Source organism: Rana temporaria, chromosome 1, assembly GCF_905171775.1.
Source record: "Rana temporaria chromosome 1, aRanTem1.1, whole genome shotgun sequence".
NCBI classification, from domain to species: Eukaryota; Metazoa; Chordata; class Amphibia; order Anura; family Ranidae; genus Rana; species Rana temporaria.
Genome location: NC_053489.1, coordinates 200278019 through 200290526, shown reverse-complemented (window position 1 = coordinate 200290526; position 12508 = coordinate 200278019). Strand labels below are relative to the sequence as shown.

At 42.4% G+C, this 12508-nt stretch overlaps 1 protein-coding gene across 6 annotated transcripts in view; it reads right to left on the bottom strand.

Annotated features, from left to right (window-relative positions):
* Positions 1-12508, bottom strand: part of LOC120935641 (E1A-binding protein p400-like) — a 290514-nt gene that overhangs the window by 270462 nt on the left and 7544 nt on the right. For 4 of the 6 annotated variants that reach the window (XM_040347697.1, XM_040347694.1, XM_040347700.1 and 1 more), the window contains exons 2-3: positions 5346-6709; positions 2368-2478 (exon numbers count right to left, since the gene is read on the bottom strand). In XM_040347697.1, the coding sequence (XP_040203631.1) occupies positions 2368-2478; positions 5346-6674 (1440 nt within the window). In that variant the 5' untranslated portion in view covers positions 6675-6709. The remainder of the gene's footprint in view (positions 1-2367; positions 2479-5345; positions 6710-12508) is intronic. The other 2 variants (XM_040347704.1, XM_040347706.1) reach the window with 1 other exon arrangement.

Sequence of the window (12508 nt, the reverse complement as noted above, 5' to 3'; positions counted from 1 at the left end):
CTACATGTGCTCTCCAAGATGGCTACTATGCCCCTTGACCCTTGTCATCACTGCTGGGTGGAGCCAGCCTTAAAGTGCCAGTACATGTGGAACCCTTCAGGTATAACACACTCTGCTGGGGATAGTGACACCTGAGAGATAAGGAAGCACTCTGCTGGGGACAGTGACACCTAAGATGTAAGGAAGCACTCCGCTGGGTATAGTGACACCTGAGATGTAAGGAAGCACTCCGCTGGGTATAGTGACACCTGAGATGTAAGGAAGCACTCTGCTGGGGATAGTGACACCTGAGAGATAAGGAACCACTCTGCTGGGGACAGTGACACCTAAGATGTAAGGAAGCACTCCGCTGGGTATAGTGACACCTGAGATGTAAGGAAGCACTCTGCTGGGGATAGTGACACCTGAGATGTAAGGAAGCACTCTGCTGGGGATAGTGATACCTGAGATGTAAGAAAGCACTCTGCTGGGGATAGTGACACCTGAGATGTAAGGAAGCACTCTGCTGGGGATAGCGACACCTGAGATGTAAGGAAGCACTCTGCTGGGGACAGTGACACCTAAGATGTAAGGAAGAACTCTGCTGGGGACAGTGACACCTAAGATGTAAGGAAGCACTCTGCTGGGGATAGTGACACCTGAGATGTAAGGAAGCACTCTGCTGGGGATAGTGACACCTGAGATATAAGGAAGCACTCTGCTGGCTGGAGAAAGTGACACCTGAAATGTAAGGAAGCACTCGCTCCCACTGATTCTGATTCTGCATTATGGTGAGTTTTAAATTATATATTACAATGTAATAATAGAAATAATGCGCTTCAATCACCCTGACACCATAACAACCATGGTGCCGGGATGATTGAAGAGCTAACACCAGGTGTTTGGCGTATCTTTATCTGCTGATTGTTAAACTTTTTGGAATACACATATTTCTATTGTGGTTGGGGGAAGACTGTGATTGGGGGATTTTTTTTATGGGGGGCTTTGTGATGGAGAGGAGTTTGTGTTGGGGGGCTTTGTGATGGGGAGATTTGTGATGGGGGATCTTTTATGAGGGGCTTTGTGATGGATGACCTTATATGGGGGCTTTTTGATGGGGGGAATCTGTGATGGGGGATCAGTGATGGAGAGGTTCTGTGATGCAGAGGGGGTTCTGTGATGGGAAAGGGGGATCTGTGAAGGGGATGGGATCTGTGATGAGGGGAGTTTGTGAAATACCAATAAGTTTATGTTGATTAAAATAGTTTTTAATTTTAAAAATGTAATTGGGTTTTTTTCTTCTTTTTTTTTGCACTACAAATAAGATATGTGCATAGGAATTTGTTCATATTTTTTTAAACTATAGTCTGGCCCCCCAACAGTCTAAGGGACCATGAACTGGCCCCCTGTTTAAAAAGTTTGAGGACCCCTGACCTAGAATCTAGCCAAGAAATTCGGATTTCCTGGTCAATACTGTAACTCTGTATTATAGCCAAGCAAGTAATACCTTTTAAATGGTAGTTGGGAAGGGAAGCCCCATATTTCTCTTGTGACAAAAATAACTTAATACAAGTATTATTTTTGTCTGGCCTGTGTACTATTTTTAAAAAAAAATATATTTCAACCACTTTGAAGACCTACAGCCTTAACCATTTTGTAAAACATGGTCCCACAATACTGATAAAGATAAGGACAACAACACTACGTGGTTTGAATCAATATTTTTTTTAATTGTTTTCTATTTGCAAATGCTCCTGACATGGACCTTCTATAATAAATACAGACCACAATGCTTCCCAATAGCATCACTCTTTCCTGTTTAATACTTAGGCTGTATCCTTATATTTAACCAACCACCAAACCAAGGCAACAGATATTACCGGTAATGTTACTGCCTGAAGACGGAAAAGAAGCACATCTAAAAACCAAATTATTTTACCTGCTGAAATCTCCATAATTTTTTTGCAATGGGTAAAAATAAAAAGGATATTTCACAATAAAAATGAATAATTAAAACTTAAAAAACATATGCAAGAATCACACAAGCTTTTTACGTGTGAAATCACAAAAAATGTGGCTCATGCCTTCTTTCACCCCTGAGTTTGGTAGCAGCAGTGAGAGACAGGTTATCAACTTTTAGCAGATCATTTACCCTTTTAAAACAGATCTGCTAAGTATCAGTACACCGTAGCCCCACTTTGCTGGTCAGAGGCTAAACTCCAAAACTAATGTTTCTCTCGGGGTGAAGGAGTTTTATGAGATTAGGATGGCCTTTCAAATATGGAAATACAGATAAAAAAAATCTGTTTAGAAAATTAAAATTGGAATGGATGGGAAAAAAAAGTAAATCTGAGATGAGGCCACACTGTAGAACCATCAAAAAGGTACCTGAAATGGCTGCTGCTGTGATGAAAAAGCAGCAGAAACATTAGGAGGAAGCTGGGTTGCTATAGCAACAGGAGTACCAGTCTGCCCATCTTTTCCTGTCACAATCTTTACCTGAGAGGAAATATGTCAAGAACAGGGAAAATCATTTGTGTTTGGATTTTTTTTGTTTTTACCCATATTTATATGGATTCAGATATGTAAGCATACAATATTGCGTTTTATTGCAATGTGCAAAGTCAATTTTTGTTTTTAAGACTGAATGAATTTTGAAGGTTGGGAAGAATTGTAATACGGTAAAATTTGATACCAAGGTGGTTTGCCTTAAGTTGTACACAGAGCAATAACTGATACCAGGTCGTCTGTTCCCATTGAAGCTGGAATCAAGAGTCACTGGTTAGTCATTGCTCCACCTCTAAAAGAAGGCAAAGTGGCATGACAGACAGGTGTCACTGAAGAGAGCCCAAACACTGAGGAAGCAATGGAAGCTGGAGCATATAGTTGGTTACACAACCCTTGGAGAAAGGGTGGACTTCTGGAGATGGTTGAGAAGCACTGCAATAGCAAGAAGTGGGTAAACAACAACAAAAAAAAAAGAAAGAACAAAAAGGAAGACAACAGAAATAAAGCAGAAATATATAGGTTTATCCTGTTTAAACTGTAACTGCACTACACTAATCTATAGGTAAGCATTAGGTGATACATATGCATAAATATAAATCACTAGTTCTTTCTAAGTATTACTGCACTTTTATTCTTGTATGAATTGTCAGTTAAAAATGTTTTGGTGCCCACAGCACGAGTACGTGACAGGGAAGTAACACTGTTTATGTGGATAGGAATGAGGGTATCCTGAAAAATAAATCCGTTCTTGCTAATCGTTAGGCGACAGCAACTCCATTTAGGTTCATCACTCAAAACTGAGAAGACAAACTGCTTGCTCTAAACCATGACATTACATAAAAACAATCAATTTAAAAACATATGCAAGATAACATACTATTTAACCAAACTCTTATATAAATAAGGATTTTTTCAGGAGGACTGCCAACTACCATCCGATCCTGTCCGCCAAAGAAAGATGGATGGTGGTCCTATTCCCCATCCGTCTGGCAGATGCATAGCAAAGAGATCCCCACTGAGCATGCAAATTCCGCTTCACAGAGGCAGCCGTGTGAAAGAGGCCCTACTAAAACTGGTGCACACAGAATCTGGTGCAGCTGTACATAATAACCAATCAGCCTCTAACTTCAGCTTGTTCAATTAAGCTTTGACAAAAAGCCCCCGTTCACATCGGCGTGATTTGACATGTCGAATCACATGCCAAATCACAGACTATTGCCCGGCAACGGCACTGTCCCAATCGATGCAACGCTCACTTTGCGGCGCGGCGCGGCACCGGTTTCCAAAAATAGTTCCTGCACCACTTTTGGTGACTTCGGGGGTGATTTCAATAGACGTCTGTGCATGAACCCGCATGGATGTCTTCCAAATCACCCCCGAACTCGCACTGAAATGCAGGTTTGAAATCATGCGAGTTTCAACCCTGTGTTCAGTGTGAACGAGGGCTAAAACCTAGAAGGTGATCGGTTACTATGTACAGCTTCACCAGATTCTGTGTGCTCCAGTTTTAGTAAATCTCCCCCTTTGTCAAGTTTTTATTCCTGTCTATGACCTTGTGGGGGGAATTCTCTCACTTCTACACAAAGGGAACACAGACAGCAATACCCTGACAGAGGTACTTACCATTTCTAGCTTTACAAAAAAAAAGCTGCGTCATTGCCTTCTGTATTGCCACTAGAGAACTTTTATTCACTTCCCTTTCAGACGACCACACAGGAAGTGAAGAGAAATTTACCCACTTAGGCAGCAGTGAGTTCTAACCATTACTTACTCTATGCAAATAGTACATACATTCTGATATACTGAACATACAAAGTATCAAAATGTGCAGTAACCCTTAGCAACCAAGTCTCAGTTCTATTGTTTTGACTTTAGAAAGATGATTGGTTAGTACTGGTTACCATACATCACTGATTGGTTGGTACTGGTTACCATACATCACTGCTCATTGCATGTTATTAATGAAAAGCCTTACAAAGATATTACACTTCATGTAACTATACTGTTTTTTTACAGCACCCATTTTAAAAATAACCAAGAAACACATTAGCTGCAGTTGTTGACCTCTCCTAAAATTGCAAAATTCCTGGTTATCATGCTGATCCAATGACACAGTTACACAGTACATCAATAAACAGTAACACATTAAATTGGGAGTTGTAACTTGCTCCATGCTTCTCAAAGTATTGAAGCCACAAACAGTCAAATAGGAATAATTGCAGCCTGTGCCCCGTAATGGCAGATAATTGGCTATACTGGAAATATATTTTCATGTTCAGTGTGTAGCTTCCTATCCTACATGTATGCCTTGGCAGGAAGTAACCACGCCATTGCCATCAAAAGTTTAACAGGGGCTTAACACATATCGCTGCTATTGCCTATTACTGTTTATAAAGGTATTGGTAGTCATGCAACTCATGACCATCTCTGGGATTTTTTCCCTATAAAAACATGATTTAACCAAGCATTTCTCACCAACTATCTTTTATATTTGTACATTGTGTTAATGTGGTCAATGTGTTCAAGTGAAAATGTTTATTACCTGTTATTTATGCTAAATTGTGGACTACTATAGATAGATCTGAGCTCTAACATTAAACAAAAAAACAGTTTCCAATAGATACAGTGGATAGCATGCAAAGCAAGGAACAAGATAGATAATGCTTGCCATTTACAAAGATTATTATTACACAGCTTCATATGAGTAAGCAATCTGTCAATCTAAAATGATGTAAAGTGATCTAAAAACCTTTACATTTATAAAAGTCTATTGTGGATGGGGTACAGACTTCATTAAAGAAAACATTAAGGGAGTTAAATAAGTAATGTTTAACAAATGGAAGAAGAACCAAACTTACCTCGTCGTTTATAACCTCAGACTGCTCCTCTTCTTCTTCCTCTTCTAGATCCAAGTCATTTTGCCTGAGATAACCCTGAAGACCCAATGAGGGTTTCTTTTTAAATGCCAAGAAATCCATCATGTTTCCTTGAAAATGTTGTAGGAAGAAGAGCTCAATCAGATAATCCTTGAAATGTTCCTTCAAGCTTTTCATATACTTATTGTGATGCTCCAAGCACTGCTTTCTCATCTGTGCATCTTCGGCAGTTGCAGGAGGTATTTCCTCAAGCTTCTTACTTTGCTTCTTGATCGTACTTACTGTTGGGGTTAAAGAAAGACTACAAAGTGCCTGGGAACCTGTTATTCGTGATGGACTTGTCGGGGTTGGAGATGACGTTATACCAAAAGATGAAGCTGCAGCTACTCCAGCTATCATTCCCCCAGAAGTCCTATCAAAGCTGATAGTCCTGCCCAACTGCTGCCCATGAAGAACTTGTTGTTGCTGAATAAGCTGACCTTGGATAATACTGCTGATTTGTGGGGGGAGGTTGGTGGTTGTTATGTGGCTTGGTGTGGTCAAGGTCTGCAGGTTTGCCCCACTTGCCACAGGACTTTGAGGTCCAAGGTGATGAATAGTGCCTCCGGTCTGAGAATGAGGCTGTGAAAGCCTGCGCTCTCTTATTGTGGCTTGTGCAGCCCCAGATGGAAGCTGTACCTGTGCTGTTGCTCCCTGTGCAATTTGTGCAAGTCCAGACCCTTCTTGAAAGACAAAATGTCCACCATTTGAAGGACTTAAGCTTATCTGTCTCACCAGGACACTGGCATCCACAAAACCACGTGTTGGACTCTGGCTACACATTCCCAAGCTAGCTCCAGCTGTAGCAGCTCTAACGCCTTGTAATGCTTGGATTGGCACAGCGCTGGGCTGTGTAGGGCTTTGTGTTTGGACTTGCTGAGACATTGGGGAAGTGACCTGAATATAGGAAGGAGATCCATGTTCAAACCTCCTTGTCTGGGAACTGAACTGGAATCCAGGAGAGGCTGGATTAGGGATAGGCAGTGGGGTCAGTGTTATCTGTTGATTTCCTGCAACCACTTGTCCTACATTTTGAAGTGTAATATTCACATTCTGACCAGCAACTGGATTACGGCTCATTATCAGTTGTTGTATCTGGTAACTGGGCGACTGGGGTCCAGGTGAACTGACCGCTGGTGCAAATGATGGAGCAGGTGCAGGAGACTGTGGCAAATTTGTCTGTATGGATGTTTCCTCTGCCTCATTGCCAGTGAATGATCTGGACCTTTGAAGCTGACGTGGAGTATTTGAGGGACCATTCCCATGATGCATTGTTGTCCTTTGCTTTTACTTTAAATGGAATAAACCTGTTTAAAGTAAAAATAAAAACAAAAACTTACACAACAGTCACATTATATTTGCCTTTTTTGTCTAAGCATATAATCTGTCATACGAAGAACAAAGCTGCCATTAATACTTCAGTTTGATATGTTAAAGTTATGCATGCTTGAAAGAATTATGAAAAACCATATGTAGTGTCTTATTCTATATAATTCCACTTTAGGGAATATGTCAGATGGAAATATGAAAGCTGTCACTGCAGACTTCTTTTTCAAGATTCTAGCTCTGTGGGAGACATCATTATCCTTGTTACAATTGTCTGATTTACTGATCTGAAATTGTCTGAATACCTGATGCACATACGTTATATATTTAGTCAGGTTGAAAAAAGTCCATCTAGTTTAATCATTAGGTCTCTTTCAGGTGGGTGGACCGATCAGGTCCAACGCCTGTCAGTTTTTTAGGCAGACCCGATCGGACCCTTCATTCCCCCCTTTTGAAGCCAGCAAGTTCAAGACAGTAGCGTTTTGCTGCAAAATAAAAAACCCCTAGATGCGTCTAAACTAACTTAAGCGCTTGGTGCGTTTAAATATTGAGAATTAATTCATTCCAATGGTAAGAAAAAATATATATATTTTAGCCAATGGAATAGAGATTTTAATTATCAAAAATCCCAAAATGCTGTATTTTTATCATCTTCCCAAAGTCCATAAATATTTACATAATCCATTTGGACAACCCATTACTTCTGGTAATTATTCTTTTACATCCAACCTTTTGTATTACATTGATTATCTCAAGTACACTTCAGACCTACTTAACTTGAAAACTGTACATTGGTCCACCGATTACCATTGGTTGGTTAAAGCAGGGTTTGACAAATTTGCTTGGAATCTAGGAGCCAGCTAAAAAAGTTAGGAGCCAGAAAACGCGCCCCATCCCGCCGAGCTCGCGTGCAGAAGCGAACGCATACGTGAGTAGCGCCAGCATATGTAAACGTGTTCAAACCACACATGTGAGGTATCGCCGCGATTGGTAGAGCGAGAGCAATAATTCTAGCCCTAGACCTCCTCTGTAACTCAAAACATGCAACCTGTAGAATTTTTTAAACGTCGCCTATGGAGATTTTAAAGGGTAAAAGTTTGTCGCCAATCCACGAGCGGACGCAATTTTGAAGCGTGACATGTTGGGTATCAATTTACTCGGCGTAACATTATATCTTTCACAATATAAAACAAAATTGGGCTAACATAACTGTTGTGTTATTTTTTAATTTAAAAAAGTGTATTTTTTCCCAAAAAGTGCGCTTGTAAGACCTCTGCGCAAATATGGTGTGACAGAAAGTATTGCAACGACCGCCATTTTATTCTCTAGGGTGTTAGAAAAAAATATATATATAAAAAGAGGTGAAAGAGGCCAAGCAGGGAGATGACAAATAATAAAATCATTTTAATTAAGAAAAAAAAAATGTTTTTATAAAAAAAAAAAAAAAAAAAGCTATTAAAAAAAAGGCTATATGACGCTATTTAAACCAGCTCTCCCCCACACTCACCATTAGGCAAAAGGCGCCAGATGATGGCCACAATCACTTCCTGCTCTTCTCCACTTTGGGAAGGAGATGGGCAGAAATCCCCATTAGTATTGCTGGTTGTATCTTGTCATACCAGCGGCGACCACAAGATGGCGCCAGACTACAGTAGGAATTATAGGCCTGCAGTAGGCCGCAAAGCCGCGGCCTCAATTACCGGCCGGAGCGGAGAACGGAGACGCAGGATACCCCTGCTCACTCCAGGCGCCAGGTCGCTAATTCTAGTCGCAATTGCGACCTGGCGCCCGAGAATTGTCGAACTCTGGGTTAAAGTGATACTAAACACACACTTGTCTCTTCTATTTCTGTATATGGATGATAGGCACGGTAATTATTTAAGAAACAAAAAAAACACATCTAAGTAACTTTTCCTAACTGATGTACAGGTGTCATATGACCCAGCTCTTTCCTACCCTGTCTGCAGGGAAACATAAGCAGGAGGAGCTTCTAGTCCTCTGCTGCTGGTCACATGTTAACCACTTGCTGACCGCCGCACGACTATTTACGTTGACAAGTGAGAGGAAATCCCTGCAAATTAAATCGGTTGCATACCCGCACAAGAAAAAAAAAACAACGATGTGAGTGGCCAGGTGACGATGATGTCACTCCCACGCATGCGCGTGGGAGTCTTCTATCCAGCAAGATCTGACAGCATCCGCCAGACCTTCAGAGCGCATGCACTGCTGACATCAGCGGCTGCATGCAAGGTGAATATCTCCTAAACTGTACAGGAGATTGTCATTCTACCTACAGGTAAGCCTACAAAAGATTTCCGCCAACAAAAGATTGAGAGCTGGTTCTCTATTTTTCCGACGGAAAAAGTTCCTATCGTTAAATCCGCTCGTCTGTATGCAATTCTGACGCGCAAAAAAAACATGCACGCTCAGAATGAAGCAGAAGAGCCGAACTGCCTATTGAACTTCTTTGATCTCGGCTCGTCATACGTCTTGTACGTCACCGCGTTCTTGACGGTTGAAATCTCCGACAAGATTTGTGTGACCGTGTGTAAGCAACACAAGTTTGAGCCAACATTCCGTCAGAAAAAATCCACGGTTTTGCGGATTTGCCGTGGGATTCGGCTGCTAGCGGTGCGGTATTAACCCCTGCTAGCGGCCGATAAAGGGTTAATACCGCCCGCAATGCGCCTCTGCAGAGGCGCATTGCGGGCGGTATTGCCGCGGTTTCCCATTGTTTTAAATGGGAAGGAGCGGTGAAGGAGCGGTATACACGCCGCTCCTCTTACCGCTCCAAAGATGCTGCTGGCAGGAGATTTTTTTCTCTCCTGCCAGCGCACCACCTCAGTGTGAAAGCCCTCAGGCTTTCACATTGAGTATGCAGTGCAGGAGTTTTTCAGGCGGTATAGCAGCGCTGATTTTAGCGCTGTACCACCTGAAAAACTCCTCAGTGTGAAAGGGGTCTAAGATCCTAACGTTTTAGGGCGTTTTTGCAACGCCTCAGTGTGAAAGGGTAAGGCATTTTTACAGCGCTTTCAATTCATTTCAATGGAGAGGGGCGTTTTTGGAGCGTTTTTTTCAGCGCCCAAAAGCTGCTCCAAAGATGCTGTTTGCAGGACTTTTCTCAACGCCCCGCCAGTGCAACGCCTCAGTGTGAAAGGGTAAGGCGTTTTTGCAGCGCTTTCAATTCATTTCAATGGAGAGGGGCGTTTTTGGAGCGTTTTTTTTCAGCGCCCAAAAGCTGCTGCTTGCAAGACTCAGTGTGAAAGGGTCCATTGAGATGCATGGAGAGCGTTTTATGAGCATTTTAATAACACTATTTTTAACGCTAAAACGCTGTAAAAATGCTTCAGTGTGAAAGGGGTCTAAAACTGCATAGGTGTGAATCCAGCCTTACATTTACACAGATCTCCCTTTCTCTCTTCACTTTGCAAGAATCGTTCGATTAATCTGTTTAGGAGTATTGTTGAGTCCATTTAATTCATATTCCGCTATTTTACTCAGGTATGTGTGCTTCTTCTACCATATTTTTCATTCTATATATTGCCACTCCCCTTTATATTTTCTATATAAATTACATTTCCTATTGAACAGGATTAGCTTGATGTCAACCCCATTATTAGTAACAGCAGTCTTGTATGGGTCTGTGGTGGCCTCATGGCAACCAAATGCATTTCTACAAGTGGAAACATTTTTATCCCTTTGGACAGATTGCATCCAGTCACACACACCCTCTGAGGAATCTATGGTTACTTTTTGTTACATTGTGATCTTTGTGATTGTTCAGCTGTATCCAGGCTTAGACATCTCTCCTTAACCACAGGTAACCACTTTGGCCCGGATTCACGTAGAGCTGCGTAAAATTGTGCGGGCGTAACGTATCTGATTTACGTTACGCCTCCGCAACTTACACGGGCAAGTGCTGTATTCTCAAAGCACTTGCTCCGTAAGTTGCGGCGGCGTAGCGTAAATCAGCCGGCGTAAGCCCGCCGAAATTCAAATTTGGATCAGGGGGGTGTGTTTTATACAAAACTACTGTGACCCGGCGTGATTGACGTGATTGCGGAACGGCGCATGCACCGTCCGTGGAATTTCCCAGTGTGCATTGCTCCAAAGTACGCCGCAAGGACGTCATTGGTTGTGACGTGAACGTAAATAAAGTCCTGCCCCATTCACGGACGACTTACGCAAACGACTTAACTTTTTCAAATTTCGACGTGGGAACGACGGCCATACTTAACATTGGCTGCGCCTCATATAGCAGGGGCAACTTTACGCCGGGAAAAGCCTAACGTAAATGTCGTAACTTTACTGCGTCGGCCGCGCGTACGTTCGGGAATTCGCGTATCTAGCTAATTTGCATACTCGACGCGGAATTCGACGGAAGCGCCACCTAGCGGTCCAAAAAAATATGCAGTTAAAGCGGGAGTTCCACGGGAAAACTTTTTTTTTTTAAAGACGTTTTTGTAAAGCTGATGGTACAACGAAAATTGTACTCACCAGTCTCCTAGTCGCAGCCGCTACCAGGACGATTTCCCCCAAAAGTAGATTTTATAAAAATTGATGATGGACATTGCCATCTTAACTGCTGGCACTCTGAATCCCTCCTGTATTATCTTCCAGGATGCGGTGTCTCATGAGAATCCCAGGAGACGCGCTGTGTTTGAAATCCCGCGATATCTTGCGGGTCACGTGACTAGTCACAGCGGGGAAGTGTCCTTTTCAGGACGCTGCCGGCCGTTGTCCTAGCAACTATGCAGTGTGACGGCGAGCCGCGCCGTCAACACTGCATAGTTGCTAGGACAACGGCCGGCAGCGTCCTGAAAAGGACACTCCCCGCTGTGACTAGCCAGACTAGTCACGTGACCCGCGGGATTTCAAACACAGCGCGTCTCCTGGGATTCTCAGGACTCACTCCCAGGAGACATAGCGCTGATCGGGGATTTTTCGAAACCACGCCCACTCCCGCGGGGAAAAGTGAGTGACAGCTCACAAAAGGCCCTCATTCCAAGGTAAGGAGGCCTATTAAAAAAATTAAAAAACGGATAGATACAGTACTATGGCTGCTGGTTTTAAACAGCAAAACTTGACAATTAGGGTGAACCTCCGCTTTAAGATCCAACGGCGTAAGAGACTTACGCCTGTCGGATCTAATGGATATCTATGCGTAACTGATTCTAAGAATCAGACGCATAGATACGACGGGTCAGATTAGGACTTACGACGGCGTACATGGCGCTGCGCCGTCGTAAGTCCTTTGAGAATCTGGGCCTTTGTGTCTGGCTACATGTGAACAGCGGTAGCCGATGTCAGTCTGTCAGTTTATATGGGCTGAGCGGATGCTGCTATTTGCATACCTCTCATTCCAGCTGCAAGAATCCACCGATTGCCGCTGGAATCTGGCGGCTACAAATAAGTGGCCTTATCTTGTGTCTCTCACAGAAGACAGCGGCATATTTTGTGTATACATAAAATAATTCTTTATTTTGTTGTATGAAATATGGCTCCCTTTTATTCTTATTTTATATAGTCGAGATGAATTGCACTGGTTTTGAGGATATGTGTTGTTTGGAATTTTTTCTACAATGGACTTGTTATTATTTATTTATTGTTCTTTTATAAAATGTGTCGTCTTTAACAGAATTTTATGTGTGTTTAAAAAAAAATCCTCCAGCATTGATGAAGGAGGACTGTGTGGCCCGATGAAACACATTGGTGGTCCTTTGCCTTGCTTGTTGTCACCAGATGGGAAAGTAAACACTTTGGACTCCTAAAGATTTTTT